General features: G+C 46.4%; 1 protein-coding gene across 1 annotated transcript; it reads right to left on the reverse strand.

The window, feature by feature from the left end:
* Positions 1–2,754: 2,754 nt before the first annotated feature.
* Positions 2,755–21,807, reverse strand: CHMP4B (charged multivesicular body protein 4B). Its single transcript, XM_005532872.3, has 5 exons — positions 21,512–21,807; positions 7,744–7,921; positions 6,899–7,013; positions 6,287–6,413; positions 2,755–3,579 (listed from the first exon to the last, which is right to left on the reverse strand). The coding sequence occupies exons 1-5, from the start codon at positions 21,705–21,707 to the stop codon at positions 3,512–3,514; spliced, it is 684 nt and encodes a 227-aa protein (XP_005532929.2). The 5' UTR covers positions 21,708–21,807; the 3' UTR covers positions 2,755–3,511.
* Positions 21,808–22,463: the final 656 nt, after the last annotated feature.

A 22,463-nucleotide genomic window follows, 5' to 3' on the forward strand; every position in this document is an offset into this window, starting at 1 on the left:
AGAGAAGCACAAGCAGCTTAGCCCAGGCTGTGACCTCCAGGCCACCAGTTCTGTCCTTCAGCCTCCCTGCAGAGCTGGAGGCTCCAGCTGGGGCACAGCACATCCCACAGCCACCCACCGTGGCACCAGCAGCCCTGCAGGACAGCCCAGCACTGGGACCCTGCAGGGCTGGGAAAACTGGGAGCAGAAGGAACCAGACTTGGGTGAGACAGAGGGGGGCAGAGCCTGGGGGCTGGGATGTGCTGCTGGGAGAGCTGCAGCAGGGCTGGGCTGGCAGTGAACCCAGGTCAGCTGGCCCCAGAGCAGGACCAGGTCCCGAGGGTGAGATGTCACAGGAAGGGGGAATGTGGAAGGCACCTGATTTATGGCACTGGCAGCCACGACCTCTCACTGCTAAGGAAATGCCATGTCCTGTGTGTTGCTCCAGGGGACACTTCCCTGCAGGCACAGCAGACAGGGAGCTGATGGCATTTTCTGGAGAAGCTGTGCTTTCCCTCCAATGCTTCAAGTACCAAATTGCAGATGATAGATTTTAGTGAGGACATTCCCTTCAGTGCATCCCGGGAGGCTCCTTGGCACGTTCCTGTACCCACCTGCTTCCATGTGAGGCCAAAGGCTCTCCAGAGAGCTCTCAGCACCAAGCACCTCCTCAGAAGCCACTCCTAACCCCCACACACATTAACAACTCACCAGAGTGAAGCAAGTCAATAACAATTTTCCTCCCCAGTGGCCGTGTCTTAGGACAGTCCCAGAAGAGCATCTCCTGCAGAGAAGAGCAGGAAAGGCCCACAGGAGAGCCATTTATGCTCCTGGAAAGGTAAAGATCCAGCTGGAGATCAGTCTGACAGAGGGAAGTACTGGGCAGAGCTCTGGATTCCCATTATTCCCGGAGGGAACAGCCCCCCAGCTGCTGCACAACACAAAGGCTCTCCAGCCCCAGGGGTGATGTCTGCTCAGCTTTATTTATCCTTGGTTTGTCCACCTCACCTCAGCCTCTCTGACCCAGCTTTACCAAGTGCTCTGTGAGTGTTCACCCTGTTCCCAGGGTACAAACACAGATCCTCGGTGTCAGTGGACTCTTGAGTCTTGAGCAGCCACCAAGGAGGGATCTCCTTCCCAATTCCCCCGACCCAAATGTGCAGCTCAAACACCAAACACTTCCCTGTCCCTCCCAGGGTTGTGCTTCCCTTGGATCCCAGTACAAATGCCATGTCCTGGCTTCTCCACCTGCACAACAGCCCTTCTCTCTGTCCTGAAAGTATTCCAAGGGAAAAGCAGGGATGAGACCCTTCAGCCCAGTCTGTATTTTCACAGAATCCCAGAATGGTTTGGGTTGGAAGGGACCTTGAAGTGCCACCCCTACCACAGCCAGGGACACTTTCCACACATCCCAGGCTGCTCCAAGCCCCATCCAGCCTGGCCTTGGACATTGCCAGGAATCCAGGAGCAGCCACAGCTGCTCTGGGCACCCTGCTTCAAATGAATCATTCTGATACACACATACAACAGTGACAATGCTTTCCACCTTCCCCAGAGGAAAAAACCAAGAATTTTCCATAAACTGAGAACACCTGGATCCCAGATTTCTGCTTGCCTCCTTTAACAGCTCCACAAGAAAACACTGGCACAGCTGCTGCTTGAGTTTTGGAGGGCAAGTTAATTGAGCCGAGTTTCCCAGCAGGAACTGGAGTGGCTTTCCCAGGAAAAGGGACTGAGTGGCAGCTACAGCAACTTCTGGCAGGCACAGCTGCTCCCTCCTCCACTGCCCTGTGGGGCTCTGGACAGGGAAGTTCTGCCCTCAGAACCACTCTGAGCAAGGCAACAAAATGTTCACTGTAAACATTCCAGCTGGATATGGAATGGATAAGGAACTCAGTGATAGCTGAAGCAGAAAGGTGATCAGTCCTCAGACTGTTAAACTGAAGGATTAAGGAACCACCCCTTCACCACTGATTAAAAGGATGAAGAAAGAAGAGGGGCTGGGGTTGCCATGGCTCAGAGCACACAGGCTCTGTGCTTGGGTCAGGCTGAGAGAAGAGCAAACCCAGCTCCCCAGGCACAGCTGGGCTGCCAGGGGCTGCCTCTGCCACAGCTCCCACACCAGGACACTGCACAGCGTGAGTGGTGCTTATGGGCTTGGGATTTCCCCTCCCAGCTCCACCTGAATGCTCCTGTTGGGACACTTCAGTGCATCTGAGATGCTCCCCTGTGATTCCTAGAATAAAATAGAGCTGCTTTAACAACATCCATTAGCACAGAGCACAGCAGAGATCATTTCCATGATGGAAAACCAAGGGCCCCAGCTCTGTCCCTAAACCTCTTGATTTGAACTTAATTCAGCTGATTTCTCTTTAGTGTGGGGATTTTCACATAGAACAGAATCCCAGGATCACTGAGGCTGGAAAAGATCCCCAAGGTCACTGAGCCCAACCTGTGTCCAATGCCCACCTTGTCACAGAGCTCTGAGTGCCACATCCAGACCTTCCTTGGACACCTCCAGGGATGGGGACTCCACCACTGCCCTGGGCAGCCCCTTCCATGAAGAAATTCCTCCTGCTGTCCAACCTGAACCTCCCCTGGCATAGCTTGAGGGTCTCTCCTCGTGTCCTGCCCCTTGTTCCCTGGGAGCAGAGCCCAACCATTGCTCAGCAGGTTTTAGAGTGGATGTCCCTCATGTAGAAAGAGGCCAAACTACACCTAAAGCACAGCCACATCACTTAAACAGGACACAGAATCGAGCACAGCAGCCACAGGTGAAAATTAATCGAGATATTTAATACAGTGCAATCCATAGTAGTTTCTTAATTAAAATAATTGTGTGCATGTATCTGAATGGGTTATCAATTATCACAAAAAAGCAATAAACATTGTAGTGCTATGTAGAAAAATGTACAACTGAACTTGAAATCTTCCCTACTTCCAAGAGAGTGTGGATCAACTGCAGATCATTCTCACCAATTAAAATGGGCACAGTGACTACGTCGTTGCGGTGACAGACACAGGGCTGGCCACACAGCAGTCAAGGGATATAAATAGAATTGGCAAAGAACTAAAAACCTAAAGCATTCTTGCACCTAAAACACAATAAAGAAGCCGATGGGGGCTTACGACTTTTCCTGGTTTTTAAATGCCTTACAAGACTCCTAGACACACTTAAACTGACTTAGAATTACAGAGTGTTTTTCAGCTTATTTCAATTCAATATATGGCCCAAATTGAAGATGAAGATCCAGCAGTGGCAGGAGCACAGTCCCAAAGCTGAATGTTTGATTTTGCAAATACCTTTTCTACAGAAATTCAACCGTATCGACAGCAGGAAATGCCCCTGCTCCCCCTTCTCTCCTCTGGGCAGACTTTTTTCCATGCTATGCAGAAAACAGCAATGCAGTTCCCACTGCTCTGGGTTAAAATTAAAGATAAAGACATTTTGCTTATGCTTTCTCCTCAATCAAACACATTTGCACCCAGAATAGGTAACCAAAGTCTTTTTTCCAGCCAAGGGCTGCTGTGGTTACATGTTTCCTGCCCAAGCTTCCAGCTCTTTCATGTCATCATCCTCTTCTTCCTCTTTCTTCTTGGCTGCAAAACCACAAAAGAAAACAAGTGAGTGGGAATCCTGACAGAACCCAGTGGCCTCTGTGCCACTGACAAACCTGTAAATGAAGTACCTAAAGCCAGCTGTGGACAAAAAATTCACAAAACCTTTTTGAACTATTTTTTTTTTTTTTTAATTAAAAGGTGCTTTGCTGAAAGAAGCCTAAACTTCCTGACAGTCCAGCTCTGAGTGGAAGACACAGCTCCCACAGGAAGAAGGCAGTGGGCAGGAAAGTTAAAGTGTGGTATTTTTTCATAATTTTCAAGCCTCTTTCAGAGGAATACAGCTTCTTACAGAAACTCATCTGATGTCTCCAGTATTAATCTGTTCCCCATCAAAAATTAATTCCTTATTCCATCACTGAGTACTGCAAATGCAAGAAATGAGGTGTTTGGGTCAGGTATGGAATGTGGGAGGGCTGGGGAGCCCCAGGAACATCCCAGTCCCTTCTCCTGTGCTCCCTGGCAGCTGGGTGGATGTGGATGGGAGGGAGCAGCCTGGACACTGCACTCTCCTCACTCCTGGTTGTTCCAGGGCAGAAAATGCTGCTCTTTGTCATAACCTGACATGTCCAGTTTCCATTAACTCAGCAAAAAAAAGGTTGGAACCCACAAATAACTGCAATAATTTTAGGAAATGTCAGAAGAAAAAAAAAAAAAGTGTGAAACAATTCCTGGTCCAAGTGGTTCGTGTCATTCCAAAAGAAACATTTACATCAGGAAAACTGAGTCAGCTCCAAGCTCCAGACCCTTCATTTGTACAAGGCTGGAATGGAATTTGGTTTTCTATATTAAGCTGCTCCAGCCTCCATTAAACACAAACAGCTTCTGCCTGAATTTCTCCTGACACCACCAAAATTCCTCATTCAAAGCCAAAATCCAGACAGCTCCCGAGAACTGGAAAAGCAGGAAAGCTCGTGGTCATCTTTCCTTCAATGGATAAAAAGGAGGCAACAGAGTCAGCTCTACCTCAAAAGACACATTATTCTTCCCAAAAGACAATTACACATGAACCTGAACTGTTATGGACAGTATTCCCTTTGGAAGTCTGACCATGATAATCACAAGCAAACTTTTAATCAAGTTTTAAGTGAAAAACAATTTAGGTTCAAAAAATAAACCCACACAAAATCCCCACCCAACACCACCCCAGAATCCAAGTTTCTCCCAAGTGCCAGCCTTGGAGGCAGCTTTATTGAAGCAAAAAGTGCTATTTAAATACATTAATGGAATTCATGGAATTCTCATTTCCATCCAAAAGCAGCTTAGCATAAATCCTGTGAAACACTGAGCTTTATGCCTGAAGCTTTTACTATCAAAATTGTACACAATTTCTATTATTTTAGGGAGTTTCCCTAAGTTTTATGCTGTGTAAGTCCTTAAATATGTCCACAATTAAACCACCTCTTACTTTGTGTGCAGTCACAAAATGCAGCTCGGTCCAAGACATTTTGTTTTAAGACTATTTAGGGAACAAACCTCATTGAACCAGCCAGACAATAAAAAGGCAATGCACTGCTTCATGTAATCTATTTCTCCTTAATCTGATGAAGTCTCAGATTTCAGATGTTCTGATAGAACTCCCTCCCCACTCACCAATTCTGGTCAGCAGTTCTGCCTGGCAAAACACAACCAGGAACACACAAAATCAGTGGTGTCAGTAAAAGCAGAGTAACACACAAGAAGCAGTGGCACAAAGCAGAACCTGTTCTGGCAGTGCTACTGCTTCCCACACCCATCCAAGCCTGGAAAGGCAGCAGGAGAATTACAGACACACTGACCAGTTGAGATTATTTTCATCCACTGCTTTTTTGGACTTTTTTTCCTCTCCTTTTCCAAGTAAGGACATGGAATAGAGCTGCGAAGTCTACAAATTATTCATCATAGTCAGGCAGATTCAGCAAAATGGGCTTGTAAAGCTTCATATCCCATTAGTGCTGCCAGAGGTGTCCCAACTTAGCTGAATTCCATGGGGAATGTTCATACAAGAGGGACCAGTTCAGATTTAAGAGCAGCTTTTGAACCATGTGTAAATACAAACATTTCTTGTCCATCCTCCAGGTAAAATCCTCACACCAGCTAAAATTCCCTGGATATGTGTGCTCCAGGATTGGGATGACCCTGAGTTTGGGACTGCCTGGCCTGGGTACTGCAGAGGAGCCCACAGGAAGATCCTCCCAAAGGGCAGAAAAGCAGGGATCAAATGAAAACCCAAAGCAGCAGCAAGGAAGCATGGATCCATGGGGGAATCTAAACCTGCCTGGGACTGGATGACTCTGAAGGTCTTTCCCAACTTCAATGACTTCATGAGTTAATTTACTCTGCCCTCCCCTTTTACAACCTCAGGGTATCTTATTGAGATTTCTTCCTTGCTGGCCCAGCAGCACCTGGAAAAAGGCTCCCTTCTCCCACACCTCCACTGCACCCTGAGCATCATCCAGGCTGCAGATAACCTGGATGAGCTGGAGCAGAAAACAGCTGCTTCTGTGGCAGGGAGTGATTTTTGTGCTTCTTCTGAAAGGCATGTGCACCTCATAGAGAAGTGGCACTGGGTGTGATTTGGGATTCAGGAAGCAATTTCAAGCAAAATGTCTGTGCTGCCTGCAGCCAGATCCCCAAAATCCAAGGAACTGGCAGATTAAAAAGCACACTTTTAATGATCCAGGATCTTTCAGTAAAGGTTGATCCATACCTGGCTTGGAGGGTATTGATATTGAGGGCACATTTGGTAGTGGTACTGTCTCCGGACCACTGATTTCCAGCAAGTTTTTGTCTAGTTCTTCTTGTTCTAGTTCCTCTAATTCTGCCATGAGCTCATCCTAGGATTTCAAGGAGAAAAAAGAAGGAACTTTAAGTCATATTTATTAACAATCAGATATAGCTGATCATACTATTAAAGAAAATAGCACTAATGCACAGGATGAGAGCAAAGTGAGGAGATGGGGAGTCTGATTCTGATGTGATTCCTGTACTTGATCTCTAGGAGGGTGAGGAAAGCAGAGGAGGGAAGGAGAAATCCAAATATTCTCAGGTCAGGCCATCCAGACCATAAAGTCCAGGCCACAGCCACCAACAATTCCAGGAGAGATTTCACAGCCCAGTCCTGCACCCAGGCACACACAATGTGCAGATCTCCTGAGGAAGATCTCCCAGGGGTCACAATTCCTGGAGGGATTTCAAAGCCATGCAGATGTGGTGCTCAGGGTTAGTGATGGGACTGGCAGTGCTGGGTCAGTGGTTGGACTCCCAACCCAGAGGATTCTATGACTCACTGGTACAAACAGAAACAGGTTGAAAGCCATACCTCATCAAATTCCTCCCCAAATCCTACTGGCTTGGAGATGGCTGTAGAGATCTCATCTGCCAGCTCTTGCTGTTCTGCAATGTCCTGCATTAATTCATCTACTTTATCAATGTCCCTGGAAAAGAAAGGAAAGAATTCAGTATCAGCAGGCACCTTCCCAATCAACACGATTTCCTGGCTTCTGCAGAAATGCCACACCACAGTTACATTTCCAAGGCCCTTTCCCAAAATATAATTTACATGCAAGTCTGGGCTTTACCCCCCTGGTCCCAGCACAATTAGAGATGTGTTTTTATAAAAACACAATTATAGATGTGTTTTTAACTCTTCCCTGCAAGCTTAGTTCCCAGCAGTTACAGAGACACCAGGGAGAGGTTTTGTTGTGGACCACTGATGTTAATAATAATCTGCTCTTTTCCCTGATTCAGCATTATTAAATCCACAATATTTGCTTGTGGAGCAAGCACAACATTCCCATAATGCAGTTTTACCTTTAATTATTGCTACATACACCAACTCCACTGCAGAACAAGTTTCAAAACCCCCATTGAGACTTAAAATTCTTGCTGCTACGAGATGGATCCGTAACTGCTGCAGGTTCCCATTTTCTTTAGACCACACTGGTGCTACCCAGCTTTTGGATAAAGGTAGAAAATAAAACAGTAGTAAACTGAGGAAGCATCGACATTTGTGTATTTTGTTCAATTTTAGTTTAAGTGAGAGCCTTTCATAAGGAGGTTTTGCTGCTCCAGCTTTTCCTTTGGTTTGGAACACCTGGCATTCAGTAGCTCTGACAAATGCCAAACTACAGATCTCATGGAAAGATGCAGGAAGGAGTAACTTACATGTTGTCATGAGCAGCTTTCATAGCCTTAGCAGCAAAACCCATGTTCTTAAGCACTTCAGTGTTGGTGTTGGCATTCTCCAGGGCTTCCCTCTGGAATTCAATTGTTGATAACGTGCCATCTATCTGTGCCAGCTGCTTCTCATACCTCTTCTTGCGCTTCAGGGCCTGCAGGGCAGCTGTACAGCAAAGGACAGGATAGGATTGATGAGATTTGTGCCCAAAACACAAATTCACACTTTGCAGTCACACTTTGCACCAAGTGCCACTCAGCACAGAGAAATATTTAGCATGTTCTAGTATTTGTTGTCCATTCTTCCCAACTAAACTATGATGCCCAACCCTTGATTTGTCTCCTTCAACAAAGTTGTTTTGAGGTGGCTGCTGCCCTGTGGCCACCACCTGTCACAGCAGGATGCCAGCCCAGACAGAGACCATGCTACAACAAACAGAAAGCTTCAATATCCAAGCTCATTTCCAAAACCACCCTTGTGCACTCACACCCCATCACAGGAAGGCAGCACTGCTGGTGCAGCTCCTGCCAGATGAGGTCTTTGTGCTGCTGCAGGTCCCCACCTCCTGCTGAACCCCTGGGAGAAGCAGCTTGTTCAAATCCAAGGAGAAATATTCCCTCAGCTTTGTGCTTAAATGTGAAATACACATTCTAGAAATGCTGGTACTTATGGATGTTTTGTCTTACTCCTCCAAGGTGTCCACACAGCAGCCTGAGCTGAGAGAAGCCCTCACTGAAGGTGGTTTGAGCAATTTGCTGCTTGTGAGCACTGGTACAACGTGGGCTGTGCAGGAGGAGCCCACCCAGGACAGCTCCCACCCCTGAGGATCAGTGTGGGAGGACTGGTCCAACCTGCTCTACCCACCCCACCCACACAGCACAGCAGCCAGCAGGTGACAACAGCCCACAGCCAGCTCTTCCCAAGGCACCTGGACAGAAATCATGGGCAAGGCCACTCCTGAAACACTGACAGGGAACACGAGCTACCTTCACACAGAGCTCTACCAGATGTGGTCGATGCCACATCCCTGGAAGTGTCCAAGGCCAGGCTGGATGGGGCTTGGAGCAACAAACACCTCGTGTCACATGGAGTAAGACACAAATACAGCTTCCCTTCGTGGCACTGCCACTCCCCCCTGCTCTGGACTGACCTGTCCTCTCCATGACAGCCCTGGTCATACATACCCTTTGTACTTTAAACCTCACCTCGGGCCCAAGCTGCTGCTCCAGCAGCCTCGCCCTCAGCTCCTCACACACACACACTTCATTTCTTCAGTGCTCTGATCTCTGAGAGTCTCACAGCAGAAACCACTTCATGTGACATAAGATTGGCTCTGCTAAAAATCAGGCTTGGCCCTCCCAAAAGCTCAGTCACACACACCAAGAATATGGTGGTAAATAAAAGCTTTAAATCTTTAAATCTCTGAGAGATGTTATTTCCAAGAAGAATTTTTTGAGGAGAGCAGGAAACAAGGAGTAGGAAATCCTGACAAGACACAGCTTCCCTTATCTCCCCTTCCAGAGGGTGCTAAATCGGGGATGTGATGAGTATGTTTCTGCAGCACACACACAGAGGCTGCTCTCCTAAAAACTGATGGAGCCCACAGGCACCCCAGGTGTTTTGGCAGGTGCCATCCTGAGATGCTGACAGTCCTGCAAGATAAAGTCCTAAATAGAGTTCCAGCTCTGCAACTGGTTATAAATATGCTGTATTTGGTTAATTTCAAATTAACTAGTGTGTTAGAGAAGAAAAAAAGCACTTTTTTATAGGAAGGCCCAGCTAAGGATGCCAAGCACATGAAGTAGCTCAGGATTATTTAGGAGAAGCCAGTAAAAAACCTCAACTGTTCCAAGAGGAGCCCAGGACACAAAACAAACCTCTGCACTGACTTTCCCTCTAGTGGCCAGCAAATCTCCCCTGTTTTGGGACCAGTCCAACATCCACGTGTCTGACAGGAGTGAGAACAGGGGGTTTTCAAAGGACAATGTTTGCTCTGCAGAATGAGGCACAACACAAATATCCCAAACATTCCAGCTTTATGCCAGATCATAAAGTGATGAGCAACACATTGCTGGGATATTTAGGCTGGTTCATTCTGCACTAATGGTTTAATTATGGATATAAGAAGTTTTCTTACTCAGAAAGATAAAAACTGTTAATAGCTGTGTTTATATAGTGACAGATGCTGGGGAAATGCCTGACAACAAGGGGATGTTCTTCATTGAGAATTTTGTGCCTCACAGAGAATTACTGGCAAAACCAGAGATTTTACAGCATTATAGAACATTATACAAAGCCAAGGAAAGTGCTACAATTTATGTACAGCTCCCCACTCCAGCTTTCTCTGGGAACAATTACAGTTTGTCTGCATTTCATGTTTAAAACAAGCTCCTCAGACACCAAACATTGCAAGAATCATCATGAACAATCACAAGTTCTTATCAGAATTGTTGGGTAACCCTGTCCCTGCCATTCCCACCCACACCACTTGTGCACCAGAACTGCACTGCCCTTAAACTTAACCTGGATTTGTGGTGTTTTCTGTTTCCCTCCCCTTTAGCCCAAGGAAAATAAACTTACTTTCTCCTCTCCGTCCTAAGGCCAAAGATCAGGAACCTACTGAAATATTATGAACTGCCATAGTAACACGTTTTTGTGTAGTTTTTATTAAAATCAAAGCCATAAAAATTTAATCTGAAGGGAATTACGTTGGCTCTTTTTCTCAAAAAAAAAAAATTCCGAAATCAGAAATAAATAAGAACCAGAGACAGTGGGGTACAAATGTCCTGTAGCATTATGCACATGCAAGAATTGGGTGTGTTTGAAATCAGAGCAGGACAGGGCCTCTCTCTGCCCTTCTCAGAGGCATCTATCACATCAAACAGCCAAGGCAGAGGCTCTCCTCAGCACCCACACCCCGAATTATGCCTTTACTGCTTCCAAGACAGCAATTATAGAGGCAGAAATGCAATCTCTAGCCAGCTTTAATTGCTGTAGAACTGCTTCAGCAGGACCTGTGACCATACGCTAAGTGAAAAGCATTTATCCCCTGGCCAGCCAGAGTTCACTCAAGCCCTAGAAGGTTTTGTAGAGATCACCCAGCACAATTTTCTAGAAACAGCTGACCTGAGCTTTCCTGCAGTGGGACAAACTCCTTATCTTGGAGCCAAAAGCCAGGCAAGATTTCCAGATGGCCGGGCCAGCCTCTCCCAGCAGCTCCTGCACAGGGCCTGATATCCAGAGGTTCAGTGCCTGAGCTCACCCTGGAATATCCCTGTGACATAAAAACCAGCTCAGCAGCAGCTGCTGTAAGGGGGATTTAACATTTAATACAACCCCCAACAACAGCAAAAATATTTGATCATTCCATGGGAAGTTTTCACAAGACAAGAGCAAGAACCTACCAATAAAGAGAGTTTTAGACAACCTTTACAACCCACACTTCCTTACCAGGCACAGTGGGTGTTTTAACTTGCAAGTCCAAAGTGCAACATGAATTGCAAGCACTTAAAAGATCCTCTAAAAAAAAAAAAAAAAAACAGATAACAAAGCTTAGCTGCACTTTATCTGAATTGTAATAAAGCTTTCAGATAATACATATGACTGGGGGGGAAACAGATATATTCATCTATAATTATTATTATAATTAAATTAAATGTAATACATTTAAAACTACCTGGTGACTCCTGCTATCCATCAGGAGACAGTGAATAGGCTCAAAATGCCCTTCTCCATATGACATATGATATATTAATTGTTTTTATTACCAGCTATAACACGATGTTGGAGCCAGGTTTATTCATAAGGATTGCCCCCCAGAGCTCTGACCAGTTAAAATGGATATCAGTAGTTTATTACCACTTTTCCACTGGCAAAGGAATGTAAAATTTCTCTGTGTTAATGAGCATCAGACTGTGATCTCTGCAGTTCCTTTTTACAGAGAAAAGAAAACACCAGATTCCAGAGAGGAATAAAACTGCAGCTCAGTCCAGTGAGATCTGGGTTGGCTGCTTCCATTTCTTGAATGCAAAACATGCCTAAAACTACATTCAAACGTTTTTTCAAACTTTTTAACACATAAAAAAAAATTATTCCTTCCTCTGGTTTTTGGTTTGGGATTTTTTGGGAGATGGTTCATCATTGTTGGTTGGTTGGTTGGATTTTTTATTTCCAGTCTTTGAACTAAAAAATACAGTTTTAATTGTCTATATATTTGAATTTCTGTGGTAAATACTATTTTAATTGTCTATTTGAGTATCTGTGGTAACCCTCACTGCTAGAAATTCCAGCAGAAGTTCTACACCTCCTGTTTGTCCATGGTGATTTCCATTGGGATGTCACCATGACAGGACCCAGCCCTCCAGCACAAGTTAGGAGCAGGAACTCATGTCACAGTTTTCAGTCACTGCTCCTGATTAATGAACACCCAGAAATGAAAAGAGCAGAGTCATTCAGCCACACTCTCCTCCTCTGCCAGCAGATCAGAAAAACATGACTGCTCACCCAGATCATTTCATTTTGTCCTCCACAAATGCTATCTGTAAGAATTGGATGTATTTTGAATTATTTTAACCTGTGTATAGGCAAATTATTATTATTAAATGAACTGTTGTAAGTCTAACGATTTTCTTTGCAATATTTACAGCAGTTTGTTAGTCAAATGAGAGGAAAATTCACTGTGATAAGCAGCTTGCAGGATAATAAAAATATAATTTTACTACATGGTATTGCATTGAGAGAGGAAGAATTGACTGTGACTGTTAGTGGTTTTGTTAAAAATCAACAGCCCTCCTGCAAATAAATATTCCTTATACACTGGCAGGACAGGCAGTGTTCCTGGGATATTTATGTACACAGCAATGCTGTGGAATTAATGCTTTTAAATATCATTAGTAGAAAAGAGAAGATCAGCAGATAAAAACCTGGGTGAACAAGGCTTTCTCTACTTAATTGGAACTTCAAGTTTTGCTGGCAAAAACACATTTCAGCTTGAGAGGAGCAGAGAGCACTGGGAATAGAACTCAGGAGTTTCACTGAATTCAAAAACACCCCTGACTGAGGTTGAAGTGTTGATGATGCCACAGGATTTGGCCCCACACAGTGCAGGTGTCTCCTGCCTCTTCAAAATCCTCCCAAAACTCACACTGCCACCTAAAATAAAGAGGCTTCTCCCCCAGGGGAAGACACTGCAGTTCACAGCTCTGATTACTCCAATTGAGGGGAAAAATAATTTCATCTCACAGCTAATTCTTGCATTCTCTCTGGCAGAAATGGCAGCAGCAGAGATGCCAGGGCACAGGGACAGCAGCAATATTCATATGGCATGAGAAAATTCCACAACAGCCTCAGAAAATAAAGTGCACCAAATGTCAGCCATGCCAAAATAATAGAGAGTGCAAGAGCTGCAGAGGAGCTGCTCAAATTGGGGTGCCTTGGCCCCTCGAGCTGCAAGCCCAGGCACTAAATGGGATTGAGATAATCAATTTAATAGTGTTAGAGCATTCCACGTTACCCTGTGCATCCATCTATAATTTGCTGTGCAGAAAGAAGCAGCATTATTTTTGCTGCTTCTGAAAATACCATTCCATCTTCCTGGCACTCGCCTCAGCATCAAATTTAATCAGGAACAACATCCTGGCTTGTCCTTGGAATGGGATAAACAAGGGGCACTGGGAGGTGGAAGCAGTAATTGCCTGCCTTGCCTGCAGTGAGGAGCTTTATCCTGGGCAGCAACTGCTCATCTCTCACTACTGAGGTCCAGCAAACTGCCTACAACATCTCCAAAAAAGAAGGGAATTTAAAGCCATTGACAAATTATCCCCCAATGCTACGAGCAGATAAAAAGACTGGTCACTACAGACTGAGCAAACTTTGAGTTTTGCCTTGAGTAAGAACCTTTCTGCACAGGTGTGATGGCTCCAGGAACTGTTAAACCGGGATTTGGTTCATTCCAAGGGCATCCAGGCCATACCAAGGAAGGCTCAATCCCAGGTGAGTCTCAGAACACAAAATGTCACAGGTCCAAAAAGCCAGGTGTGATTTTAAGCACTGTGGTGTCCAAGTGGTTGAGACCCAGAGGTACCAAATGATGGTTATAAATAAATCCTCACCAATTCCAGCGCTGATCCTGTGCACAGCACAGGAAGAACAGGAGTTCCTTCCCCGTGGGGATCACCTCCTGAGATCTCTGCTGTCTCAGGGATATATTCAGGTCTAAAAGTCAGGATCCACATTTCTCCCTGTCTGCAGCAGCCTCCTGTGCCTTGCTTTTGGGAAATGGGCACTTTTAGCAGGGAACTGTGAGCAGTTAAGACTTGGTCCTTCCTTTGTCTTTCTCTGCCTGTTGATTAAATATCTAATAAAGTTTCCAAACCCTGCCCTCAAAGGAAGGCAACTATTCCCAGCTCAGAGACTGTGACTGATTAAAACTACCTCAATAAAGTACCCAAACCCAGGCAGAGAACACAAGAAGGTTTCTGCCTAATCTTTTAAAATACGAGATTACAACTTCCTCTTGAGCAAAGCAGTGCCAGAACATTTAGTCTATTGTGCAAGAGATGAAACAAAACAATAAACACTTCTGCTCTGAAGATATATAAATGCACAAAAGAAAAAACCCAAAGAGATAAAGAAAAAAGTATCTGTAGAGGAGCAGTCAGGGCTGTGATACAGGAATACCTAAACACAGGAGGAAACACCATCTTCTCAGCACCATGTCTCTGTCAGAGCATCAGCTCTACCCTGCACCAGGGACTGCTGATGTTGTCCCACATCCACACCTCCAGCCTTGGAAGGTGATTCCTCTGTCCTTTGAATGTCAAGGCAACACTCCTCTGGTCAATAATCCTCTGTAAAATAATCTCCAGGCAACTCTGGGACAGTTTTGATTTAAAAAAAAAAATAAATAAAAAATCATCTACAGTGAGCCTTGAAGTTCAAATGAGAAAACCAGGAACAAGAAATCCCAGTTACAGAGACAGCTTTGTTCCACCCAGGAGCTGGAACGAGTCTAAGAAATGCTGCTTCAGCCAAAAACATCCAGGCCTGAAGTTTCAAACCATTCCTTTAAATGTGATCCATGCTCTGGAAGCAAAGCTTGCACTGCATTTCCCAGTTTTCAGTGTCTCACTGCTCAGGGTCCTGCATGTCTCTGGATGATGGCAGGGGATTGCAAAGCATCTGCAAAGCTGATATACCCAAAATACATTCCTTCTTTCCAAATTGAATTACGGATTTTCTAAGGCTGCCTGAGCAAATTATCCTCTCTTACTCTTTCCAACTGCCACTAAATTTGCCAGTTAAAAATCTGCAGCTTCTCTGATACACACATAAAATTTTGATGTGAAATGAGATAATTATTCAGTATTCAACCAAAGTTTAAACTTTTAGGATGAGAAACGTATGTTCCCTAAGGTATCCCTGAGATTCTCACAGCCCCCAAATACTCTTTATGGGTTTTCTTCTTTAGCTTGTGGTTGCTGAAGGTACCTTGTTAAAGAGAATTCCAGTGAAAACTCAGAATATTCCTTTGAATCCGTGCCAGAAAGGCTATCAGGTTCAGCTTTGCAGGAACAGAAGTAGCTCTTAAGTATCTCAAAATGCTGTTTTTTCACAGGAATAAAACCAGACAACCCAGTTCCCTAAGCTGAACAGTGTTTTTGTAATTAATTTACAAAATTCAGAAGATCCTACCCTGAAGTGGCACACTTCAAGACCTTTTCTTGCTGGGGAATTAAAAGAGTGGCTGCCTGGGAATCCATCAGGCATTTTTCAGTCTTGGACTATTATTATTAGAGTGTTGCCAAGTCTAAAAATTTCGTTGATGCTGTCATAATATTTAGCATTTCTCTTAACAGCCTAACTTCCCCAGATGAGATATTTTGGGATGTGAAAAAGCACTTTTTTTGTGAATGCCGAAATTCTAATGCTGATGACTACAGGGGAAAAGTTCAGAACACAAACCTTTAGAAAGCCAAAAGTTATAAAGCAAATAAGTCAAATAAAGCAAAGAAGTCAAACTTCTTGACTCAACCTCCAAACACTCCAGTGGCAACACTGCAGTACATTTTGAGGCTGTATTGCAGTTTTTAATAGCAATCCCATGCTCTGAGGCTGGGATCAGCTCCAGAGCCACAATAAGCAATAAATAAACTCTGTCCTGCTCATGGGGCTGCCAGGGAAGCACTCACAAAAAATCCTTTCTGCCTCTCACTGTCCTCCCAGGACAGGGCTCGTGCAGAGCCCACCATGGAGAGGCTGCCAAAGCATTTTCAGGAGGTACCACCTTCACTGGAGATGCAGTGACTGTGCACAGTTCCCAGGGAGCCCACAATGAAGTTTGCTTTCTATTAATTTGTTTTATTTCATAACCAAGCAAAATCACCTCCAAATGTTTGAATACCACTGATGTTCCTGTCACTCTGACATTTCACTTTTCAGTACCGCTACATCTGAGCAATTAGTAATTAGGCCTGGAATTTAATGAGATACTAGAATCCAATATCTAATACATTTTGAGAGGAAAAAGTAATAAACACAGTTAGTAGCTGCAAACATGCCAGGTTTCCCTCCTTACAGAGAACAGGACCAGAGGAAGGATGTGTTGCATCAAATACAGTTACCAAATCATATCTGCCAGAATCACAGGGTTTGGAGGTTTTTTTGGGGCCACTTTTTAAAGCAGTTTTTAAAAAGGTGTTTGTGAATCCCACCACTGCTCCCAAACTGTTTTACATCAGAAAGTCTTATCTCCAAAAATCTCTGCTAAACATAGGTGGGGTAGAGTCCAAAGGAGAATGTTCCTCTTGTTTTTTAGGATCTAATTAAAAAGAGCAATTATCACTTTTCCCAAGCCAGGTGGTGAATGTCCATCTAATCAACCTCGGGGGAAGATGAAGGACTCAGGCCTGCACTGCCATCAATACTCCTGCACTGAAGCCCTGGGTTACGAAGAAGCGCCTGCAACTCAAACATCAATTTTACATTAGACTGTGACTTAAAACACAGAGGGGGCAGGTTAAGGGGCTAAAGATGGGCTGGAAGTGCTGCAGGACTTGTGCTTCCCTGCAGCAGCACCTGATGATTCACAGAAACAAAACCAGGGTCACATGTGATTCTGGGAGGATCACTTCTCTCGGCAAGCAGGATCTCTAAGGCACGCTCACAATCCATGTCTGAGGCCCTCTGAATCTCTGCCCGTGCCCAGAGCTGAGGCTGCAGCTTTCCCCTCCCTCACTGCCAGGTCTGAACCACCCAGTGCTCCAAACGAAACCATCCCGGCCATCCTGCAGGCATTGCTGCCGTGCCTTAATTAATGATCCGTGTGTCCCTCACTGGGAGATCCCATGTCACCCTCAGATGTTATCACAGGTAGAACCTGTGAGCAGAACTGCCCTCCCTCCTCCTTCCCATCAAATTCCTGCCTCCCTTTCCCAGCCAGCTCCAGCATTTGTGTGGTTAAGTGTGGAAAACAACTTTCTTTTTTTTTTTTTTTGTAAGACTTGGGTTTTGTCTGGCTCAGCAACCTAATCCAAGTCATGCCCTGCCCACACAAACAACAACAGCAGCACAGAACAGGCAGGGCCTCTCCTGAGCAGCCTCAGTCAGTCCCAGCTGCACATTCCAGACAGGTTCCCTGACAGGGGCAGCTCTGACACCAGAACCCTCCAGCTGCAGGGAAATCAGACCAACAGACTGATGGGACACCTTAAAAAAGATAAAGGGATGTAAGCAGTTAATTTCCATCACACACCATCACCTGAGGCAGCACTGAGAGGCCAAAGTGAGCTTAAAGGACTTCAGCCTACACCCAACCTCCTGGCTTGTTTGGTTTTGGTGCTGGGTGGAGAACAGGAGTGTTCTCTTTCCAGGAAAAGCCTGAATTATACAGCAGGAATCTAGCAGTAGGTTTGCATCTATATTGTGTACTCAGTGCTGGGAAAAAAAACCAACACTGTATTTATGTACAGTAAAAAGACATACTTTGACATCATGAAAGAAAAACTACTCACTAACAGAAACCAGAGCAGAGGAAAATCCATGAAATGTCACTCTCCTGTTAAAGCCTGAATGTATTTTGGCACAATATTGTCTTTTCACCCTTTCCACTATTTGTGGCCCTAGTGCTAACTAACAGAAAGGTAACACCAGTGGCAGGCAGGCACAAAACTGCATCCACTCACTCCGGATCTGAACTCAAGCTGCTTTTGTCACTGGCACTCTAAGGCAGCACCGAGTTTCCCTCCCTGCTCTAATCTTCACACTGAGACATAACTTGAGCTTTTGGGTTCCAGGAGAAACAGACTGTAGAACTTTTATACCCAAGGTAGTCAGAGCTCAAGGAATTAACCCCTTGTTCCTCTGTGTGCCTGTGCTATTCCTCTGGCAGCTCGGCTTGCGTGACTAGGCACAGCCACAGGAACAGAAACACCAGAGCAGCAATGATTAGGATCAGCTTAAACTCCCCTGAAACTGAAAACTGAACCCCAGAGCTCCAGAACCCTTGGAATAGATGGAACAGCTTAGTTTGTATCACGAGGTTTGAGCACTGAGGAAACATCCCAGATGAAACAACGCCGCGGACAAACTGGAGCGGAATAAAAGGAGGCAGCAGCAGCACGGGGCTCCCAGAGCATCAGGCTCACAGCTGCACTCTGCTTTTGTTAGAGCAAAGTTGATTTTCAGGGCAGATGTAAAATGCAGCGAGATACTGGCTCAAATTAGTCAGTATTGCTACCTCTTCTAGAGGTTCATTGAGAGGAGTAAATCCACGACTCATAAGGTAGAGCTGAAGTGTGGGAAGGCTTCTTAGAGGGGTGGGGACAAACCCCAGAACACTGTTTTCAAAAGGTGGAACATTTCCATGAGAACACAAAACAAAGCACAAGCATAACCCAAGTTCCTCCCAGAAGAGGGAAGAGTAACTTGCCTGTTTTCAAAAAACCCTTCTAATGATGATTAATCTTGATAGTTTTTCATCCCATAGACAAAACACAGCAAGCACGTTAACGCCATCACTGCTCCTCTCCCTGGCACGCTCAGAACTTTTCATATAACGTGAAAACCTCCCATGCCAAGAAACAACACAGACTGAGGAAATTTATACTACAAATTTCCTTATTATAACCTCAGAATTTCCTGAGTTGTCTGGTTACACAGCCTGGATATCTTAAATGCGGATTACGAAAAATACACATGTAAAGTAAGTTAATAAATTAACAAAACCCTGCATGTGCTTGGGGCAGGCACAGGAACCAGAAGCCTCTAAATTTCTTAGATTAAGCCTTCCTTAGACTCCAGAGGTGCTTCAGGAATGAGTGAATGAGCCTTTGGAAAGCGGCTCACTTGGCACCTGAACAATCACCCAGTGTGCTGGGGAGCAGAGAATGTTTCCTTTTGTTTCCTCAAGTGTGCCAAACACCCGGCTTTCCTCTGGCACAATAAAAACACCATTCCAGATTTTCCCAAGGTGGCTTTAAGCTTCCAGGTAAGCTCCCTGCCCCACTGTATCACCTTCTTTTGGCTGTCCCACAGCAGCTTCCAGGACCATCAGCAGCACTGCCCAGCTGAGATGACAAATGTGCACCATCCACAGGAGATCCTTCAGGAACAGCAGGGATTCCAGAGTGAAGTGATTAAATCTTGGAGAACTAAGCCTAAGGATTCTTCAAATTTAATTGTTTAAAAGTTGACCCAACACTTAAAATAATCTCTAGCTAACTTTCTTTAGTTCAGTTTTACTTAAAGGCGTTTTAATTATATCAAAGTATTTCCATTAAAATAACACTTTCACATATAAAAACAATATATTTTTATTTTCAGTTATAATATGGATTTAAGTGACTTTGCATTAAAATCGCATAGATTATGGATTATAAACCAGCCTGAAGTCAGACAGGGGAAAATCCAATATCTGGAGATAAAAAAAAAAAAAAAATGCTCAGCTCAGCTGATGACTGACAACTTGAACTCAGAAAAGCTGAGTGTGTCCTGAGGGGGATTCACTTCCCAGCCAGCCACAGACAATCAGCTGCCTTAACTCACAGCCAAGTAAGAACAGTTAGCCTCTCAATTCCAGAAATGGAAAAAAAGTGGTTTCGTTTTCCAGCAGAAACCCATCCCTACCCTTCTCCTATTCACAGCTCTTTAATTACTCCTCAGGCTCCTGTGCTGCTGCAAGCCCTCAATTACTCTGACCCAGAACCCTGCCGGTAAATGGGCAGGTTTTCCTCCTTCCTCCACCTCCAAGGAAATTTAATCCCTCCCCTGCTCGAGGTTCTGAAGCAGACAGAGAGATGGCTTTACAGCAGAGCGAGACAAAGACCTGAACAGAAAGTTTAGAAGTTCAAGAGGCCCAGTGTGACCGAGAAGATGAAGAAACTACAGACAGACACATTTTAGTTCTCCTTTTGAGCTCATTACCAAACTAGGCCAAAAAGCACAGCACAGTCTCGCTTATTAGAACTGTTGCAATGCATTTGATTTAGAACAGACTTGGTTAAGCCTGAAGTCAGGCTTTGCTGAAGTCCTCTGATGCACCCCTGAGCCCTTGTGCGCCGGCTCCATCCACGTCACCCACACACAGGGAAGTTCTGGAATCTGGAAGGAGACTAAAAGTGCTGAGTGAAGGAGCGACATGAAACTCCTAAGGGTAATTACTGCCAATTAACCCTTGCCAGATGTGTGTTTGCAGCTCCCTGTGCCACAGGCAGATCTACTCCTGCTCCTGCACACAGAAATCAGGATGTGATTTCCTGAAAACTTTTAATGACCAAGCTAAAACACGAAGTTTGTTTTCAGAGCACTGGAATACGTAAGGTGACAACTGCCTTATCTCCAGACACACAGACACATCAAGCACTGCCTGGAAAACACAGCCAGGCCTGCCAGGGAAGCAAAGCTCCACTTGGGAAACACCAATTCCATTTATAAGCTTAAGGAGTGTGTGTGGAAGAGCCTCTTGGCAGGGGCTGAGGAGTGGGAATAAACTCCAGAACAAACACCGTTTCCAAAAGAATGAATATTTCCATGAGAACATTAAAAAAAGAACGAGCATAACCCATGTTATTCCCAGGAGACAGAATATTAGCTTGTTTATTAAAAGGGTTTATTCCAGAAACGCTTTTAATGCTGGCCAGTTTTCTCCCTGGAAGTTCTTCATCCCACAGATAACACACACATTAAAGCTGTAACTCCTGCTCTCCTCAACACGCTCAGAACTTTTGGTAAGAGCTGACAAAAACGAACATAGATTTAACCAAAGTCTGACATCAAGCGGGTTTTGGTGAAGACTTTTGTTGGTTAGAAGAAACACCAGCAGGGCAAAGAAAGGCCTGACTGCACGGTGCTGCCCTGCTCTTCAGAGCTGGGATATTTCCCTGACCTCTCCCCGAAGTGAGAGGGCAGGGGACGGGGAGGGAGCGCCACGGAGGAGCCGAGCACTATCGCGACATGGGAATGGCGAGGGAGGGACGCGACAGCCGGACGGGGCAGCCCGCGGGGGAAGGGGAGCTGTCCTTCCCCTCAGAGTGAGGAAACACGGCTGGGGCGTGAATGCCGCCGGGAAGGGCGGCACGGCCGCGGGGAGGGCGCTGAGGGACAGAATAATGGCAGTAGGTACAAAAGAAAAGCACTGAGGTATAAAAATAAAGGCTCCAGGTATAAAATACAGCAGCACAGACGCGGCTGCGCTGTCCAAGGGCCCTCCCGACCTGTTGCCCGGGTTCGGGGCGGCGCGGCCCGGCTCCTCCCGCTTACCGCGCTTGTTTTTGGTGCCGTGCTTGCGAGCGGCCGCCAGCTCCTGCTCGATCTTCTTTTCCAGGAACTCCTGCTTCTTGCTGAGCATCTCCTCCGTGTCGCGGAGCCGCTGGATCGCCTCCTGCGGGGACGGGCCCTTCCCGCCGCCCTTCCCGCCGGCGCCCGTCCCGAACAGCTTCCCCAGGAGCCCCGACATGGCTGCGCGGGGCCGGGCCGAGGCCGTGCAGCTGCAGTGCCCGCTCCCCTTACTCCGCTCCCCGCACACACCGACCCGAGGCCCGAGGCCGCCGCCGCCGCCCGACTCCGCCCGCCCGCCTCGCCCCGCCGCCCCCGCGTCGCCTACAAGTCCCGGCGTGCCTTGCGCAGCAGCGCCGCGCGCGCCGGCAGGCTCTGTGCGCGAGGGCTGCTGGGAGATGGAGGCGCGGCCGCAGCGAGGCGCGGGGAACGCCGGGAAGGCGGTGTCTCCCGAGCGGAACCCGGCGGTGGCGCTAGGGCGCGCTGACGTCACGGCCCCGGCGACGTCACGAGGCGGTGTGACGTCACGGGGCGGTGTCGGGCGGGGAAGGCGGGGCGGCCGGAGCCGGAGCGGGAGGAGCGGGGGACGGCTGCGGCCGGGGCCCGGCCCAAGGAGGGGCTCAGGCGGGCAGGGCTTGGGCAGCAGGCCCGGGAGGTCACGGCCCAGGAAGCCGCGGGTGAAGGGTCACAGAGTCACTGAAGCTGGAAAAGCCGGGCAGGGTCATGGAGGGGTTAACCTGTGCCTGATCCCCTCCGCCCAGAGCGCCACGGCCAGTCCTTCCTTGGACACCTCCAGGGACGGGGACTCCAAACCGCCCTGGGCAGTCCCTGCCAAGGCCTGACAACTTTTTCCATCAATAATTCTTCCCAATATCCACCCTGAGCCTCCCCTGGCCCAGCCTGAGGCCGTTCCCTCTCCTCCTGTCGCTGTTCCCTG

This window comes from Pseudopodoces humilis, chromosome 19, assembly GCF_049639895.1.
Source record: "Pseudopodoces humilis isolate 2021_Gansu_Grassland_sample_001 chromosome 19, ASM4963989v1, whole genome shotgun sequence".
Taxonomy (NCBI): Eukaryota; Metazoa; Chordata; class Aves; order Passeriformes; family Paridae; genus Pseudopodoces; species Pseudopodoces humilis.